The following is a 19,359-nucleotide window of genomic DNA, read 5'->3' as shown; positions in this document are numbered from 1 at the left end:
TCTTTGGCATATGTAGAGTCAATGAAGTTACCAGCGGCACCGGAAGTCGATGAACGCAGTACTTCGAACTCGTTTGTGGCCAAATTGGAGGGTTATCTGGACTGTGAGGCGTGAGATGGTGGCGCTGGTCGTGGTGGAGAGGTGGAGGGGGCCCGGTGAGTCTCTCCTTGTTTCCCGGGCAAATTGGGCAGATCGCCCAGGGGTGTGCTGCCGACCCAGTTCACACAAACCCCCTCGATACCGTCAGTCGCGTTCCGCTACGGACAGGGAGGCGCGTCCTAGTTGCATGGGTTCCCTGGCTCCGGTGTCAACCACGGCAGGAGGTGGAGATCCGACAGGTCCGGTAGTGGTGGTGGTGAAGGCTGTAGGTGGTCGTGGTATGGCGTAGGAGAAGGTGGGTGCAGGGTCCTCGGGGCTGGCTTTGGGCGGTGGAAGGCGCTGATCAATACGGAGCTCGTCTTTTATTCGTGAAGCCAGTCCCTTGTAAAAGGATGTCCAGAGCGTGGCATCTCCCCAGTTGGTTTGCACAGCGAGGGTCCGGAATTCAGCTGTGTACTGGTTCACGGACGATCCTCCCTGCCGCAGATGGTAGAGTTTGGTGTCGGTCTCCACCTCGCCCGCTGGGTGTTCGAAAGTGAATTTGAGTTGGCGGGTAAATTTGTTGTAGGAGTGGGCTGTGTCTGTTTCTGCCCGTAGAACTGCCGTGGCCCACTCAGCTGCCTGACCGGATAGCAACGAAACCAGGAGAGCAATGCGTAGCCAATCGGTGGAGTACCTGGTGGCTGGTTGAACTCGAACACCAGAACAAGCGCTGTCAAAAACACACTGCACTTCCCATCCGTGCCATCCCATTTATCTGGAAGTGCCAGAAATTCTTTGTATGCAGAGATGGCAGCAGGCGTGAGTTGGAAGGGATGAGATGTGGGCCTGGTCAGACTGGTCAGTGGTGCTGCAAATGTACTGTAGCCTCAGACAAAGCGACGGTAGAAGTTCGCAAACCCGAGAAACCGTTGAAGCTGTTTGAGAGTTCTGAGTAGGGGCTAATGACGAACAGCCTCTAGTTTCTGCGGGTCCATGGCCACACCCTGGGGCGAGATGACAAAACCCAGAAACGTGGTGGAGTGCTTGTGAAAAGCACATTTTTCCAACTTACCGTACAGTTGGTGAGCGAGCAATCTCTTGAGAACAGCCCGGACATGTTGGATATGTTCTTTGATGGTGCGGGAGTATATGAGAATATTGTCTAAGTAAACGAACACCCATTGGCCTAGCATGTCTCCTGATGTATTCCTCCATCGACTGCGTCTTGGTAGCTAACAGAGAGTAGAGGTGGCCGCCGGGAGGAACGGAACCCGGCTGGAGCTGGATACATTAGAAGGGGGGGGGGATTGGTGTGGCGCCGCGGCCGCTCCGACGGGAGACCAGCTAGCCGCGCTATCCATAGCCGCACGGAGATCAACGTTCTCCCGCCGGAGCTCCACGACCTAGCGGCACAAGGCTGAGACGTCTTGGAAGCCCAGGCGCAGATTAGCGATCTCTTCGGTTAGCTTGTTGATAAGCTCGGCGTGCTGATCTACCACGTCGCAGAGGTGCGCGTGATCCGCTGGGTTCACCGCGGCTGGCTCAGTCATTCTGTCAAGAACTAACCTTAGGTGACCAGAAGACATAGCTTTAGCGGTTAGCCCTTTGTTGCATGAATAGTAAACTCAAACGCGAAAGAACACGAGTAGGCCGGATAATCACGCTATTTGATCTAAGGACTCTCACAAATGGGGAGCAATGGAAAGACACAATCTAACCCGCGTCCTATAAATACACACTCGATCAGGAAGCAAAGCCAAGAAAGTGAGTACTCACTTTTGATTTGACGAACGGTTCCGACGTGGCATGGGCAAAACTCAATGACTGAGCGAGGTGCTATGGTTTGTTTACTCCTTTTATACTTCTTGGTTTGCGACCACTTAACTTCTGGGTCCTAGTACCTAAGACTTTTGCACAGTAATGTATATGAATAGTTAAGATGCTTTATGGTGATATGGTGATATAAAGGTTAACACCCATTGGCCCATTATGGTGATATGGTGATATAAACGAACTTGTAGCATGCATGTCTCTCAGGACATCGTTGATGAATTGTTAAGGAAAAAATATCTAAACTGTTGGATCTCTATCTGTTAGAAAAAACTATCTAAACATTAGAAAATCATTATGTCTGAGTTATGTTCCAGTGGTTTGGTGGTAGTCGTATAGCTATATAATCTATACATTTCTGTACTTATGTGGTTCTTTTGTAAACATATTTTAGTGTCTAATTGCTTTATTTCTGCATTTATGGCTGTTTTATTGACCATTTTCTTCATGTCTATGTGAGTTGCTTTCAGGTTCTCTGTTTTCTTCCCACCTCCCAAGACATGTCAGTAGAAAGCTCCAGTAAACATTCCAGTAGAAGTGTGAATTAGTGTGTGTGTGTCTGGCAATCTAAAGCCCTGGTGTCATATTCAGTATGTTTTGGCTAGTGGTTTTGGTATCTGTTTTTTTTTATCCCTTACAAAGTGGTTACTCTGCAACTAGGAACCTCTTTATACAAATCGAGTTCTTTCTGGAGGCGAGTTCTTCTGTGATTCTACAGTACAGGGATTTTCCCCATACAAAATAACGTAAATGCAGATAATCTATTCCAGCCACCCAAAAATATTACAAAAACGTGTGAAAATTCACATAGCCTTTGAATGCATGCCAAAGGCAACTTTAGTATCATGGGTTGATTCTTAGTTCTAAACTCACTGTTTGGCCTTTTCCTGATGCAAGCAACGGATGGACGCACAACTTACCTGGCATTCAGTTTGGGTCGGTTTGGTTCATTCGTTCGTATGCTGAAAATGCATCGTACGGTCAGACAAATTTCTGTTCTTAAGGCGAAAATTCATAAGGCAGGGCATTTGTATGCCAAGGTACCATTGTAACTATCATTATCATATTAATCCCAATATGTTGTATTAATTAAAAATATACTGATGAACAGCAATCAACATTTACACTCAGCACAACATAATTTTTGAAAATTTTTGAATTTTTGATGTTTATCTAAACTTTTATTGTTTATCCTTATTGCCTTTTTCTTTAATCTTGCCCTGCTTATGGGCTGCCAAACACGGGGAGAACATGCAATCTCCATGCACACAGAGGCGGTATGGAACATGAATGAAGAAGGTAAATGTGCTGCCTTGGATTGTCTGTGGGATCAGACCGGACAGGCTGGGTGCCCATCCTGTCCCTAGTGTGCAGTATACTGTATATCTGATCATCAGTGTTATGGTTCATTGGTGTATATACTCACACTAGTGTTCATTTTGTCAATGAAAATAAACAATAAATAATGACAATAAACAGTGACAGTGAAGAAATCAGCATGCAATATTGTTGACGAAAAAAGACAATTTATTATGGCACGAGAAGCAGCATATCAAGAGTAGTTTGCACGTGCAGTGATCTTATCTTGATCTTAGTTGCAGCTCAGTCATCTTTAACTTTTCGTCATGACAGCAGTATTCCTCGAGCCAAAGAGAATAGATGATATTTGGGCCCATTTTTATGAGGCGCCGTATACGGCTTAAATCAAACTTTACTCAAACACACACAAACAGTATGCACTGAGCGTTTGTGTGTGTGCGTGCGTGCACATTTCATATGTGGTTGTTTGAGCAGTTAGTATATATATATATATATATATATATATATATATATATATATATATATATATATATATATATATATATTATATGTGTGATTGTTTCATATATGTGTATGCCGGTGTTTCATGTGTGTGTGCATTTGTAAAGTTTGATTTAAGCCCTATATGGGTCCTCATCATTTTTTTTATATTAAACCGAAGAAAAAAGTGTGTACAGTAGTAATATTAGAGGAGAAACAGTGTGGGCACACAATTAAAAGACGCATAAAGGTACAGTATACCATAAAAATCACCCTATTTTACAGCCTCCTTGTAACATGATAACATGATGACATAATTATGTTCTGATGTATTTTATTTTATAGTTAAATCAATGAAAAAATCATTAATCTAATAGGTTAGCAAATGATTGTGACCTATAGGAGCTGCAACAGTCCAAGTGTGTAAATTCATTAAAAAAAAAAAGTTTCAAAACACTGTCCATACTGCTCCTATTGTTTTGTAGTTAAAAAAACAAAAAAAACATGCAGCAGTAGTTGTGACGGGTAAAAAGAAATAAGAAATATAATTAGCTGAAAACATCAGATGAAAAGATACATTTTAAATGTTAAGATAATTATTTTGTAAAAAAAACTTTAAAAAATGAGGGTTGGCTAGAATAATTTGACTGTAGGGTTAATTAATAATAATCTTATTGCTAAAATAATTAATAACAATAACTATAATAATTATAATAACAATTAACAATAATAATAATAAATAAATAATCATATTAATCTTATTGCTAAAATAAGTCATAATTAATCATCAATAATAATAAATAAATAATGATAAATAATAATCTTATTGCTAAAATAATTAATAATTATTATAATTATTATTGTAATAACAATTAACAATAACAATAATAATAATTAACAATAATAATAATAAATAATAATATTAATCTTGCTAAAATAAGTCATAATTAATCATCAATAATAAATAAATAAATAAATAAATAAATAATAATAATCTTATTGCTAAAATATTATAGACTAAAATACTTGTAGGTTCCTCTGCCTAAAACTAGACTAAAATGTCCAGACTTTTAGTAGACTAAAACTTGACTAAACAAAAATAAGATAAGATTGACTAAATATGATAAAAACTTTTCAGGAACACTTATTCCGGCACTAAGACTAAGACTAAATTTGAAAAGAGCTGAAAATTGACACTAAACTCACACGTGTGTGGAGTAAAGTGGGGACTATTATTTTGAAAAACAGCGCCATATTGACTCCTCAGTCAGTATCAGGGGACATTTTTCCGGCGTTATCTGCTGTGTGTATCATGGCGTTTCAGTGTCAGAGAGACTGTTACATGCAGGAAGTATGTAAAATTCCCACACGGTATATTTGCATTAGATATTAATGTTTAAAATTAGCTGTTGTAGATATTTCTTGCGAACGAAATAAAGCTCCTCGCACACTGTTAGCTAAGCGGCTAACTCTTCTGCTAGCAGTCTGTCAGTGTCTCCAAGAGGGCCAGAATATCTGAGCAGGGACTTTGTGGGGACATTCATGAATGGGCATGTCTAGAAATAAAGTAAATTTAAAGTAATGAACAAAAATAAACTTTAGAAAATGTTTACTTTTGGTGCAGCTGAGATGTGTAGACTTAGTATTTATTACTTTAATAGCTGCATTATTAGTTAGTGGAAGGTCCTCACAAAGATGGTATGACAAAATGTGTGTGTATATAATGCACATAATTCAATATGTGTTATTTCATGGTTTTGAAATCTCTAGTATTGTTCTAGATTGAAGAAATTGTGCCTAAACTTTTGACTGGAATTGTGTATATACACACACATGAAAAGTATACACACTTCAACATGAGCAATATGTACGCCTTTCTTCTGACTGTCACATCATAGCTTTAACGATGGTGCGAAAACTATCTATAGAGGAAACATAAAACTACACATTACTGCCCTAATTCATTTTGAGTTTTTATAAAGGGAATAGGTAACAACTGTGGGTATGCATTTTTTATTTCATTTATTTTTAATTTTTTGGGGTCCCCTCAGGGATCCCATCTGATAGGATTTTTCTCACGTTGCTCAGTTGCCGGTTTGATTTGTATTGCGATTCCATAAATATCACAATTTAAATAATTTTTCCGGACTCATTAGTAATTTTATTTCTCAAATTTGATTAGAATTCTAAACCAACTTCACACTTTGCTCCACCACAGAGAGAGTGCTGTGCTGCCTGAGAATGTGTAGAGCACCCTCTGTAGGATTATAGAGGAATGACACCATTTTACAGCCTCAAAAAAAATTGACTTAAAAAATAGATTTTGGAGTCAGTGTGGTGACACATGAGCTGCCACACAAAAGAATATATACACACACTTGTAATTGTTTGAGTTATTTTCTACATTCCACAACAAATTTGGGGATTTCAAAACTATGAAATAACACATATGGAATTAGATAATTATGTAACAGCAGTCAGTTATTATTTAAAGACACAGAGGTTAGCCTTTCTCTGTGATCACAATTGAACCAATGTTTTTTTTCTCTCTTGCACTGCAGAATTGTGCGTAATCGTATGTATACGTTCACTGGTATAATCAATGCGTGTACTGTTTACTATAATGTATTTGCGCGTAAAACATTTTATTTTGTGTTTTTATTTGATGTTTCTTGCACATTTTTCTGACAAAACAGTCTTTCCGTTAATGTGTGTGTGTTTGTGTGAAATTCAAATAAGAGAGGAGAAAGGTTTACTGTATAAGATAAGAAGGGAGAGACGGGAGGGGCTGATTGCTCCTCTCCGCTTACTTTAGATTCACACATACACAGCGCCTGCGCGCGTAAACGGAAATACTTATCTGTCAGGATTTATTTGTACTTTTTTAAGGTAAAGTGCAGGTTAATTTGTTTTATTTTTACTTTATATTTTGTATTAATTATTTTTATGTATTTATTTTTTGGGCTGTGGAATGAATAATTTGAGTTTCATCAAGTTTTTTGGAATACGAGCCCGCTTTCGGAATGAATTATGCTCACCATCCAAGGTGACACTGTATATATACTGTATACTGTATGTGTATATACACTATATACACACATATACTGTATGTGTATATACTGTGTGTGTATGTATATATATATATATATATATATATATATGTGTGTGTGTGTGTGTGGAATTAAATTGCGCACTTAAAAAACCTACAGCGGCATCTGTAAATTTTGAGATGAAAAAATTATTTTTTTAAGGTCGATTTTTTTTTATAATATAAGGTTGTTTTCCATTTAAATATATAAGTAGCATATCTTTTCTTCCCGTGGGCCGATTGCTATGAAGCAAAGCATATACAGTGTGTTACTTTAAACAAACAGACAACTTACTGCTTTTCTGTTACCTTTCACAGTTTGTCACGTCGGTGGTCTCCTGTTCACCCGCCGAACTGAAGCTGGACAACAACAACGGCAAGAAAGAAAAAGTGCAGGGTTTTAACATCATACTAAAAGACACCATTCTGTTCCCTGAGGGAGGTGGACAGGTGAATTTTACTGTGCATTTACACCATGACACGGCCAAGGAAGGGGGGGTGGATATAAGCTTTCTGAAGCATTATATTTGACTTAAAGTTTGCAGACACCTGACCATCACTCTCCTCCTATGTTTTTTTAGGAAGGATTTCCACTTGTCTTTAAAGGGTGCTTGTCTTGACTTGTGTTCATTCAGCTACAAGAGCATTAGTGAGGTCAGGGTCTGTTGTAGGACGAGGAGGCCTGGGGTTCAGTCGGAGTTCCAGTGAAGGGCAGTCAAGCTCTGAAGACTCCTTGGGAAAATTTGTCTTTATTGTCGTAGTGGAACAGGATTTGGCTTCTTGGTTCCAGGGAAAGACATACTACAAAATTATGCAGAAGTAACATCAACTGGTTTTCCCTCTTGTTAGGGTAATACCTCACTTCAGACTGATGAAGCTACTTGGATGAGTAGTGAGACTTGATCCTTGAAAATCATTAGATACCGTCTCACTAGGTTGTGGAAGAAACGGATCTGTCTGTTTGAACTGTACACTCAGTCATTTACCAACACCACCTGCACATTAAAAAAACACGTCCGGGAGTTATTGCCACATGACCCCACTCCAATCCTGACCCCACTCCAAGCCATTTCAACATGTGTAGGTCATTAAAGGAGTTCCTGGAAGGCCGACGTTTAAGAAATGAAGCAGGCAGTCCAATCATGGCGCCGGCATACTGGGAAAACTTTCTAGTTCGATGGTATTCAGGCACTAGTGCAGCACTGAGATAAGTGCATTACTGTAGCAGAAGATTGTATAAAGAAATAAAGGTAGTTTAGGTATGTAAACTAGGTAGTTTATCAAAAGTTCCAGTTTGACAATGCTAAAATGTGCAGTTGTCACTGAGGTCTTGGTGACGCTCTGCATTTAATTTAACTTAATCGATGAAATTTGGCAAGCCGCTCTGTGTGTCTGGTGTTGCTCAAGGTTGAATCAGACATTATACCTGGGAACTTATGACCTGCAATTACGTACTGCACCCTAATAGGCTCTTACAAATTTATGACACAATATCTTGTCTATCATTTAGCCTAATGTGTAGCAAACAATAAGTTACAGTACTTGTTGTGTTTTGGTCTCTGTAGTGTATGTAACAGTTTGAATGTGTGTAAATTTGCGTCACAGCCTGATGACCATGGAACCATTGACGATCTGGAGGTGGTGCGAGTGTTGAGGCAGGGAGCAGAGGCAGTGCACTTCCTCAGATCAGCTTTGGAGAAAGGCCGGGAGGTTCGGCTCAAGGTAGACTGGGAGCGTCGGTTTGATCACATGCAGCAGCATTCAGGTACAGCATACACACACCCATTTTACTTCCTACACTATATCAGCCATGAAATTTTATGATAGATCAAACAACAGCGGATTTTTAAATTTAGTATCTGTGGTCATTGTAGACTGTATGTGCATATATATATATATATATATATATATATATATATAAATATGGGACAAACCCTCCGTGACATCATTTGTAGGATTTCAATGTGAAGCTCTGATTGTCGCCATTTTTGTTGACTCCTGTGCTACTGTCACTCAAATTGCACGCCTCTTATAATGTATAATTTTATGGCTTAATGTCATTTTAACTGATGAGAAAGTTTAAAATCACCCGTCATACAGTTGCCATAAATGGAAAATCACGACCAAATGGATTACGGTGCCTAAATACCATCGAATTAGAAAGTTTTCCCAGTACGCCGGTGCCATAATTGGACTGCCTGCTTCATTTCCTAAACGTTGGCCTTCCAGGAACTCCTTTAATGACCTACACATGTGGAAATGGCTTGGAGTGGGGTCAGGATTGTACATGGCATTACGGCGACCAATATTGTTTTTGCACTAGACTGCAAACATTTTATTTTTGTTGTAAACTTGGTAATTTTTACCCAGGGCTCTATAGAGATTGACTCATTTTTAAACCTAGTGGTCATTTGCATAACTGCACGTGGATTTATTATTCAGAAGTGAAGGTTGCTCCTAGATTATCCCACAAGCTCTATCAATATTTTTATATTTTATTATCGGAATATTAGGATTATTATTGCAGTGAACAGAACATGATAGCACAAGCTTTTGTAGGAAAATGATCAGCAGCTTTGTGGTGAGAAGCTTCCCAATGCGAAGCAGTATATTTACCTTTAAGGCATTTGGCAGATGCCCTCATCTAGAGCAACTTACTGTACAAGCAAAGTAAAGAATGAGCTGTAATTTTACTTTTACTTAAGTTATGTATTGTTAGAAGTATTGTACTTCGCTACATTTTAAATTATATTTGTTACAGAGTAAAAAATAAATCAATAAAAAAAATCAATTAAGCAATTGCAATGATTGATTAATGGTCGTGGAGAACAAACGCACTAAATTCACAAGAACGATGGAGACGGACAAAACAGATGCCAGTGATTCAGACCCATCTGAAAGCAAAATGCCACCAAATTCTCATGAAGCACATGAGACTTTAAACTACACTATCCCTCAACCCACCCCTGCTTTTTTAAAAAGTAACTCGGTAACTTTTACCCTGAGTTAATTTTTAATGAGCCACTTTTTACTTTTACTTGAGTAGATTTTTCACACTGGTAACTTTACTTGCACTTTACTAAAATTTCACTGAAGTAACAGTGAGTACAAAATTTTATTACTCTTTTCACCCCTGCTTACAAGCAACTTACCCCTGCCTCAGTAGTTTGATATTTTATAATGTGTACATCCTGAAGTGTTTATTATACTTATAAGACATTGTTACATTTGTCAAACATAAAATTTTTATTTCTTATAAAATAACCTGTCAGTTAGAATTACCTTTAATAATTTATATTTTTGAACTAAAAACTAATGTTTAAGTTTTAGCCTCTACTTTATGTGATTCGTCCACAGGTCAGCATCTGATCACTGCCTTGGCAGACACCATGTTTGGCTACAAAACTACATCATGGTACTGTGTAAACTCTGATTTTGTACCAATTTCACAAATTTTTGCAAACCCATTTCATTTTTATTAAAGCTTAAACAGCAGTAAGATATGTGTGCGTACTACTGTATGTGTGTGCTGCAGGGAGTTGGGCCGCCAGCGCAGCAGCATCGAGCTGGATACGGCCTCTGTGAAGCCAGGAGAGATGGAAACGCTGGAGGACAAGGTCAACAAGAGAATCCGAGCTCATGTCCCAGTCAACGTGCACCTCCTCTCTATAGACGACCCTGCAATGGAGAAGGTGTGTGTTTATATTTACATTTACATTTAAGCATTTGGCAGACGCTCTTATCCAGAGCGACTAACATTTTTATCTCATTACACATCTGAGCAGTTGAGGGTTAAGGGCCTTGCTCAAGGGCCCAACAGTGGCAACTTGGTGGTTGTGGGGTTTGAACCTGGGATCTTCCGAACCGTTTTCCAATGCCTTAAGCACTGAGCTACCCCTGTCCCCTATATTTTGGGTCCTGGGTAAGATTTTGTGCTTGTGTGTGTGTGCTTGTGTTTGTGTGTATGTGTGTGTGCTTTCTGACTCAACTGTGTAATGTGGCTGAGAGTGAAACAGGATGTTGGTGAGACAATTTTAGCTAGTTTTGGGCACAGAAGACCACTAAAGTCACGTCTGTATGTGTGCAGGTAAGAAGCAGAGGGCTTCCTGACGATCATGCTGGACCGATCAGGATCATCGATATTGAGGGAGTAGATGCCAATATGTGCTGTGGGACCCATGTGTCTAATCTCAGTCATCTACAGGTTAGTAAGCAGCCTGTGATAGATAAGTGTCTTTAGTCTGGAGCTGGAGATACGTGGGTGTCGTGGCAAACAATTAAATAAAATTGCGGTTTTAATTTAAAACAGCACACCTTAGCTTCAGTGTCTTAACTAGCAATCGTGTTAAGATTTAGCAGGGATTTATTTACTAACAACAGCTTTGTCCAGAAGTAATTTATTCCTTACATGTTACATACTGTAGCATAAATAAGCGAGTCATTTTTATAAGGGGCCCAAGCACTATGACGTCATAGCTGTTACATCATTGCTATGATGACCAATAGTGCAAGTGCCTTCTTGTTCTTCCAAGGATAATAAACTTCTCTTAACACGCGCAAAATGTCTTAAAAATCAGCACACAGGTTGGAATCTGCCGCAAATAGGTTGCGAATCTGCTGAGAGCCGTGGGACTGTCACACAAGATTTTGCTGCTTAGCTCATATACACTAACGTATACATGAGAAACCTGGTACACATTCAGAGCTCACTGAACTGAACAGGTTTTGCCCACATTTTTTGTGTGAGACCCATCTGAATGTCTAACAACGTCTAAAAAGTGAGCTTTGTATAATAAGTCCCCATAAATAGTGAACATAACAGTATGTGTGAATTTGGGACACAGCCTGATGACCAGTCTAGTTTTATTCTAGAATCTACTTGATGTTTACAAATTCTCTTTATGCCAGCTTAAAGTTAGTGATAGAAATAAGTGATAACTAAAACTTCTGTTCTTAGCACTGACATCCTTTTATAAATTTCCATTTAGCATTGTGGCCTGTAGTGTCAACCACATAACCAAGTACTTTTTTAGTTTATCTAACTCATCAGTGTCTTTAGAGGTTTTGTGGTGTTTTGAGTTTTAGTTTAGACCGTGTGAAACTTGTGCTCAAAACATTTAAAGTAGTGTAAATGTAATTTTTTTTTCTTTTTTTTTCCAATTTATATCATGTCATGTTATATTATGTTTTTTTTCAATTTATATCATCTGTTCTTGCTTTGCAAGGTGATCAAGATTCTTGGGACAGAGAAAGGGAAGAAAAACAAGACCAACTTAATTTTTATAGCTGGAAACAGAGTATTGAAATATGCTGAAAAAAGTTACAACATGGAGAAGTCACTAACGTCGCTGCTGAAGTAAGTGCGCGGAGAGAACGAGCGCCATTCTGTAAGTGGTTATCCTGAAATCCTGCTTAATTATTCTTACATCTGGTGTCCCTCAGAACAGGACCAGATGAGCACGTCGATGCTGTGGACAAACTACAGAAAACAGTCAAGCGCCTTCAGAAGGTAAAACTAAGTAGTGTTACTAGTACTAGTACTAAAACTAGTAGTTGCTGTAGGATTCATTAAACTTAAACTAACTTCTTTGTTTTTTTTGCAGAGTAACCTCACTATTCTCAGAGACATGGCAGTTCTTATCGCACAAAACTTCAAGAGTCAGCCAGAAAGAGGCAACTTCTTCAGTTTGCACAAGTACGTGTCTGTCTCAACACCTAAACATTCACTGCCTGGCCAAAAAAAAGTGGCACGAGGTAATACGGTATGCGCCAAAGTATATAGTACTGACATTAGCGCATCTCGGACGTGCATTTGCGTTTATCCATGGGTCACATGTTCCCAGGAGTGAAAAGGAAGTTGTGTTGTGGAGAATTGTTGTTGGAAATGGGTCTCGCGAACAAAGGGAAAAGCTTTAGTAAAAAAAAAGTGGTAGTGAACGTGGTGAAGTTTAAAAATGGTGGCAGATTAGGTTCTCCCCGTACGTGTCCCATTCTCCCGATATTACACCACCTGATTCCTACTTGTGGGGAACGTTAAAAGAGAGTGTGTTTAGCTTTACAGATCTGCCAAGAACTGTTTCTGCATTACGCTTTTGCCTGCAGCGACCTTTGCTTCAGGATTTTAGGTTGAGAATCTGCGTGATAATATGACACACTTAGAACACTTACATTACGCATTTAAATCAAATAAAAATTTTATTTGTCTCATACACAGTACGATATGCAGTTAAATGCTAACACGACAGCCCGTGACCTTAAAAATAAAAGCTAATTAATAGGAAATAAATATAAATAAAAAAGAAATACAATAAAGAATAAATTTAGCTACAGTGGGATAAAAATAAAAAATATTCTGTACAATATAGAAAATATAGAGTAAATAAAAAAAACAACTGGAGGTGTGCAAATATGCATGAAAGTGTCTTATTAAAGTGACTTGTGTGCAGTGATCCAAGAAATAAAATATAAATAGGTAAGTGTGCATGAATGTGCAGGTGTCCATAAGTGTCCATGAATGTCCAGGATGAGTCAAATAGATAATTTTAATAGTCCAATGCTGGGGTGGCTGAGGTCACCATCTTCCTGGCCTTGGTCCAGCACCTCTTGGCGTAGATTGAGTGCAGGTCAGGGAGCTCGGTGCGGATGATGCGCTCCACCCTCTGTAGAGCTCGTCTGTCCTGCATGTTGCTGTTTCCGAAACAGGTCGTGATGTTTCCCGTAATTTACCATTCCGTGATAAATCAACACACTAACTCTTTTTCAGGAGAAATAAACTCACAAGGTAATGACAACAAGGTAATATTGTTCATCTTTTCAGTACTGTATACTGTGAACATCTTTTCAGTACTGTATACGTCAGTACTGTGTATATAAAAACTCTACCAATATGATAACCTGTTCGTTCAGTACATTCAGGTCGTCAGCTGATTTCATTTTATTGCCACATAAAGTACACTGTTGAGTCTAGACCTAAGCAACTGAAGCAACCCCAGATCATAACACTGCCTCCAGAGGTTTCCTTTCTTACTCCATCGCTCTGGAGTAGTGTCAGACTGAACAGATCAGACCATGTAACGTTTTCCCATTGCTTCTTTTTCATTGTCAAATGAATCTGAATAGTCTTACTAACAGGTGGTTTCCTTATGGCCACACAGCTGTTTAGTCCCAGTGGTGTGAGATCTTGGCACATTGTGATTTTTAATGATTTTTTACAATGCAACTTGCACTAAGCGTTTAAATGATCTCTGATCATGATTTCTTTTTCCTGGCCACATTTATTCCACAAACTTGAGACCTTTTTGGCCAGCCATTGTGTTAAAATACATATTTTATATTAGTAGCTTTAAAGATCTTGCTTTTTTTATGCTTTTTTTTTTTCTTTTCTTTTCCTGTGCTCATAGCAAGGATGGTGACAATGAGTTCATGAACATCATTGCAAATGAAATTGGCTTTCAGGTAAGTTTACTACACGAATAGACATAAGCTAAATAATAACTGTAAGATTTAATGATTACATTACTACATTAGGCACTGTAGGAACCACTTCCAAAACTGACACCCCATAAATATAAAATTGCTCTGTTTAAGGGTGTCTGCCAAACCGTTTCAAATAGAAATAAATATTTAAATACAACCCAAACCTATTAAATGCAAATCTTTTATTGTTAAATTGCTCAATATGTAAAAATGTCATGTCACAAATTTCCTGAAATGTTTCAGGAAAGGTACTGACTGTGTTAACCAAAATAAAATATTCCCAGAACGTTATGAACAAGCTAGTGTTCAGGAAAATATTTCTTGATAGTATTTTTTGAATTTGCACCAAGTATAAAATTCCCCAAGAAACAAGCTGTTTGGAATGTTTGCACGAGAGAACCCCTTTCTCATAGGTATACCACAACTACAAAATAAAAAAACGAAATCCAGAAAATCACATTGTAGGATTTTTAATGAATTAATTGGTAAAGTCCTCGATAAAATAAGTATTTGGTCAATAACAAACACGCAAGATTTCTGGTTCTCACAAACCTGTAACAACTTCTTTAAGGGGCTCCTCTGTCCTGCACTCATCACCTGTACTAATGGCATCAGTTTTCAGTATAAAAGACACCTGTTTACAAACTCACAGTCACACTCCAAACTCCACTATGGCCAAAGGACACCAGAAACAAAATTGTAGACCTGCACCAGGCTGGGAAGACTGAATCTGCAATAAGTAAGCAGCTTGGTGTGGAGAAATCAACTGAAGGAGCAATTATTAGAAAATGGAAGACATACAAGAACACTAATAATCTCCCTCGATCTGGGGCTCCACGCAAGATCTCACCCCATGGGGTCAAAAAGATCACAAGAACTGTGAGCAAAAATCCCAGACCCACAAGGGGGACCTAGTGAATGACCTGCAGAGAGCTGGGACCAAAGTAAAAAGGCTACCATTAGTAACACACTGCGTCGCCAGGGAATCCTTCAGTGCCAGACGTGTCCCCCTGCTTAAGCCAGTACATGCCCAGACCCGTCTGAAGTTTGTTAGAGGGCATTTGGATGATCCGGAAGAGGATTGGGAGAATGTCATATGGTCAGATGAAACCAAAATAGAACTTCGTGTTTGGAGGAGAAAGAATGCTGAGTTGCATCCAAAGAACACCATACCTACTGTGAAGCATGGGGGTGGAAACATCATGCTTTGGGGCTGTTTTTCTGCAAAGGGACCAGGACGACTGATTCATGTAAAGGAAAGAATGAATGGGGCCATGTATCGTGAGATTTTGAGTGAAACTCTCCTTCCATCGGCAAGGGCGTTGAAGCTGAACCGTGACTAGGTCTTTCAGCATGACAATGATCCCAAACACAACGCCCGGGCAACGAAGGAGTGGCTTTGTAAGGAGCATTTCAAGGTCCTGGAGTGGCCTAGCCAATCTCCAGATCTCAGATCTCAACCTCATAGGAAATCTTTGGAGGGAATTGAAAGTCCGTGTTGCCCAGCGACAGCCTTAAAACATCACTGCTCTAGAGGAGATCTGCATGGAGGAATGGGCCAAAATACCAGCAACAGTGTGTAAAAACCTTGTGAAGACCTACAGAAAACGTTTGACCTCTGCCATTGCCAACAAAGTGTATATAACAAAGTATTGGAATGAAAATTTGTTATACTTATTTTCCACCATAATTTGCGAATAAATTCATAAGACAATGTGATTTTCTGGATTTTTTTTTTCTTATTTTGTCTCTTATAGTTGAGGTATACCTATGATGAAAATTACAGGCCTCTCTCATCTTTTTAAGTGGGAGAACTTGCACAATTGGTGGCTGACTAAATACTTTTTTGCCCCACTGTATAATTAAACCCTTCTGAGAACTTTTCCACATGGGTGAACTTAATGAGTCCGACAAAAGTTTTATTTTCTCTAAGTATTTTTGTTTGATGCTGTCTGAACTCTATAGTTCAGGCTTCACTATGGATTAATTCTAGAAAAGCTGAAATTTCTGATCAACTACTCTAAAAACTATTTTCCTAAACAATAGCTTGCATTTTATTTACAGTAGGTTTACACAAGCCAGCGCTTTTCCTGGAATATTTTTTGTAAATTTGTGTTAAGGCATTTTCACACAACTGGTGGCTTGTAGGTGATTTTACCCTATATTGACTGTTGCTCTTAAGCTTAAAATATCACTCACTGCCTGTAAGAACTATTTTTATATACTGTGTGTATTAATGCTTACTTAGAGTCATCATGGTCACCAGTAATCCTGGAATTGACTATGTGCAGTTGTAGACATGAGGGAAACATGCATGACCCAACGTGAAACAATGTCTTAATAATAAATAAAAGATTAGGGTTAAAGTACATATCGAACTCTCTTTATGGTGTCTTCAGTCATGATTTCCTCTTTGTGTGCAGGACACAGTCATCTTTCTGACAGTCGGGGAAGAGAAAGGGGCGGGTCTGTTTTTACTTGCAGGGCCCGAGAACCTCGTAACTGAAGTGGGGCCACGGTAAGGCAAATAACAACCATGGATTTCTCCTGCTGCTTTACTCCGTGTCTGTCACTCCAGTGTATTGATTTAAATAGTTCTGTCGATGTACAGTATTGTGCAAAAGTCTAATTTGTCCATATTAAATATGAATTAAATTATGTAGATTAAAATTAAAAAAATGAGAACAAAAGTTTACTGTGACAGGCTGAAAAGTGCGTAAAAAGAAAAATCGGTTGTTCACGCAACAACCTCGGCAGCAACCTCATATCCCCTCCTGTCTGTTCTGATAACCAATATACTCATCGCTGGACTGATCATCTGTTACCATCTGCATCTGTTTCTCACTGACTCATGCATGAAGTTAGATTTTGATGGCTGAATGATTCATACAGTAGGTCACTGTGTGGCTTAACAAACAAAAAATATTCCTTTGACACTGATCAGAGACCGGACTAAAAATGAGAGCCAAAAAGTACTTTAGGTCATTTGAAGAACTATTGCATTAAAAATACAAGAATTCTGGCTTTTTGGTAGCAAAATATAAAGAAATGAGGAGGCCTTTGCACCGTACTACATTTCATAAAAGGATGCGATACATGAATCTGTCACTTATGGTCAAACTTCAAATAGAGTTAAAGCGATAGACTCTTCAGTGTATAGGTTACTCCACAAATAAAGTAAATCAACTAGCTAAGAAATGTTGTAATTATCAGGTCAAAAAAGTCCACTGTTTTGAAGCTTTTTTAAGTGAATTAGCTATGATATTGTTGCGTCTGCCCCACACACACAGGGTAGCAGAACTGCTGCAGGGAAAAGGAGCAGGAAAGGGCGGCCGTTTCCAAGGTAAAGCCAACAGCCTGGCGAAGAGATCCGAGGTGGAGGCTTTACTGCAGGAGCACAGTCGCCGCCGTACTGCGGGAGAGGAGTGACAGAGATGACCTCACTGACTAAAGAGCATGCTGCATGCTTCAGCAGGAGTGACGAGAACCCACTCTATGGAACAGCCATTATGAAATATAATATAGTTCTAACCATTTTACCTGATTGTACATCTTTTCAGTTATTTGCTGATCTTTGTGCTCTTCGGCAAATTGAGTTCAATCACATTTATTATGAAGCATATGTAAAGCAAGAGAATGAGAAGCACACACATGCTCACATGAAACCCAGGCAGATCAGTTCTCTAGATGTGTAAATAAACTAATTACAATGTGTATAGTGTCATCATTTATACCACAGAGCTTTTTAAAATGATCTTGAGTAACGTCTTTTACAGCCGTATGGACGGTAGTGCTGACTGTAACTGAAATCACATGTTTATAATGATATTAAATTAAATTGTATTTGTATAGCGCTTTTTACAATTGACACTGTTGCTAAGCAGCTTTACACAATCACAAGGATTATTTAAAATTTTATATAATTTTAAAGCTTTCAAAAAATGTCAAAATTTATATTTAAATCATGCTCAATTTGTTGTTATAGTATATTTACACATTTGTGATTTACCATTTTAGTGTAAATCTGTGAATTCATGCGATGGTGGCATTTTTGTGAGAAGGCAGGCGGCATAATTTTAGCCGTTAGGCTAGGTGCTAACTAGCAAGATAGAAAGTAGGTAACGAGTTAGAGCTAAAGTACTGATTACAACATCCAACACATACCTTTACCACCGTTTATTCCTTAGGATTATAATTTTTATTGAAAAGTAAAAAAACAGCCAATGTGTGACATGACAGTATAACCTGACTAGCCTATCATATCCTATGTTATGCCATGCTACATGCTAGCTCTGTGTATTAACAATGCTAATCTTGGACTACAGAATGAGTCAGATAGTCTGTAAATCTTGGGAATAAAATGATATCCTGACAGAAACAGAAACAATCGTAGAGAAGCTGAAGGACAAGTGGTAAAGCAGTAATGGACAGATGGGGACATACATTAATACACTCTTTCCTGTGTGTTAAAGTATTTTTTCTATATAAACTGCTCATACACAGTGGTGTGAAAAACTATTTGCCCCCATCCTGATTTCTTATTCTTTTGCATGTTTGTCTCACAAAATGTTTCTGATCATCAAACACATTTAACTATTAGTCAAAGATAACACAAGTAAACACAAAATGCAGTTTTTAAATGATGGTTTTTATTATTTACGGAGAAAAAGAATCCAAACCTACATGGCCCTGTGTGAAAAAGTAATTGCCCCCTGAACCTAATAACTGGTTGGGCCACCCTTAGCAGCAATAACTGCAATCAAGCGTTTGCGATAACTTGCAACGAGTCTTTTACAGCACTCTGGAGGAATTTTGGCCCACTCATCTTTGCAGAATTGTTGTAATTCAGCTTTATTTAAGGGTTTTCTAGCATAAACTGCCTTTTTAAGGTCATGCCACAACATCTCAATAGGATTCAGGTCAGGACTTTGACTAGGCCACTCCAAAGTCTTCATTTTGTTTTTCTTCAGCCATTCAGAGGTGGATTTGCTGGTGTGTTTTGGGTCATTGTCCTGCTGCAGCACCCAAGATCGCTTCAGCTTGAGATGATGAACAGATGGCCGGACATTCTCCTTCTGGATTTT

The 19,359-nt window shown here is 38.7% G+C and overlaps 1 protein-coding gene across 1 annotated transcript; it reads left to right on the top strand.

Moving 5' to 3' along the window:
- The first annotated feature begins 4,971 nt into the window (after window positions 1-4,971).
- aarsd1 (alanyl-tRNA synthetase domain containing 1) lies at window positions 4,972-17,989 on the top strand. The gene is made up of 12 exons (XM_053510900.1): window positions 4,972-5,062; window positions 7,118-7,249; window positions 8,405-8,564; window positions 10,157-10,214; window positions 10,335-10,491; window positions 10,887-11,003; window positions 12,025-12,155; window positions 12,242-12,308; window positions 12,403-12,494; window positions 14,200-14,254; window positions 16,699-16,793; window positions 17,566-17,989. The coding sequence occupies exons 1-12, from the start codon at window positions 5,024-5,026 to the stop codon at window positions 17,702-17,704; spliced, it is 1,242 nt and encodes a 413-aa protein (XP_053366875.1). The 5' UTR covers window positions 4,972-5,023; the 3' UTR covers window positions 17,705-17,989.
- The last annotated feature ends 1,370 nt before the right edge of the window (window positions 17,990-19,359 follow it).

The sequence above is a fragment of the Clarias gariepinus genome, chromosome 14, assembly GCF_024256425.1.
Source record: "Clarias gariepinus isolate MV-2021 ecotype Netherlands chromosome 14, CGAR_prim_01v2, whole genome shotgun sequence".
Lineage (NCBI taxonomy): Eukaryota > Metazoa > Chordata > Actinopteri > Siluriformes > Clariidae > Clarias > Clarias gariepinus.
This window is presented reverse-complemented; position numbering and strand designations above follow the sequence as displayed.

Excerpts from the sequence above, each read along its gene's own strand:
- aarsd1 (XM_053510900.1), top strand. The coding sequence starts at position 5,024 with ATGGCGTTTCAGTGTCAGAGAGACTGTTACATGCAGGAA. Across the intron at positions 12,156-12,241 it reads TCACTAACGTCGCTGCTGAA|AACAGGACCAGATGAGCACG; the intron begins GTAAGTGCGCGG and ends GGTGTCCCTCAG. Across the intron at positions 12,309-12,402 it reads CAGTCAAGCGCCTTCAGAAG|AGTAACCTCACTATTCTCAG; the intron begins GTAAAACTAAGT and ends TTTTTTTTGCAG.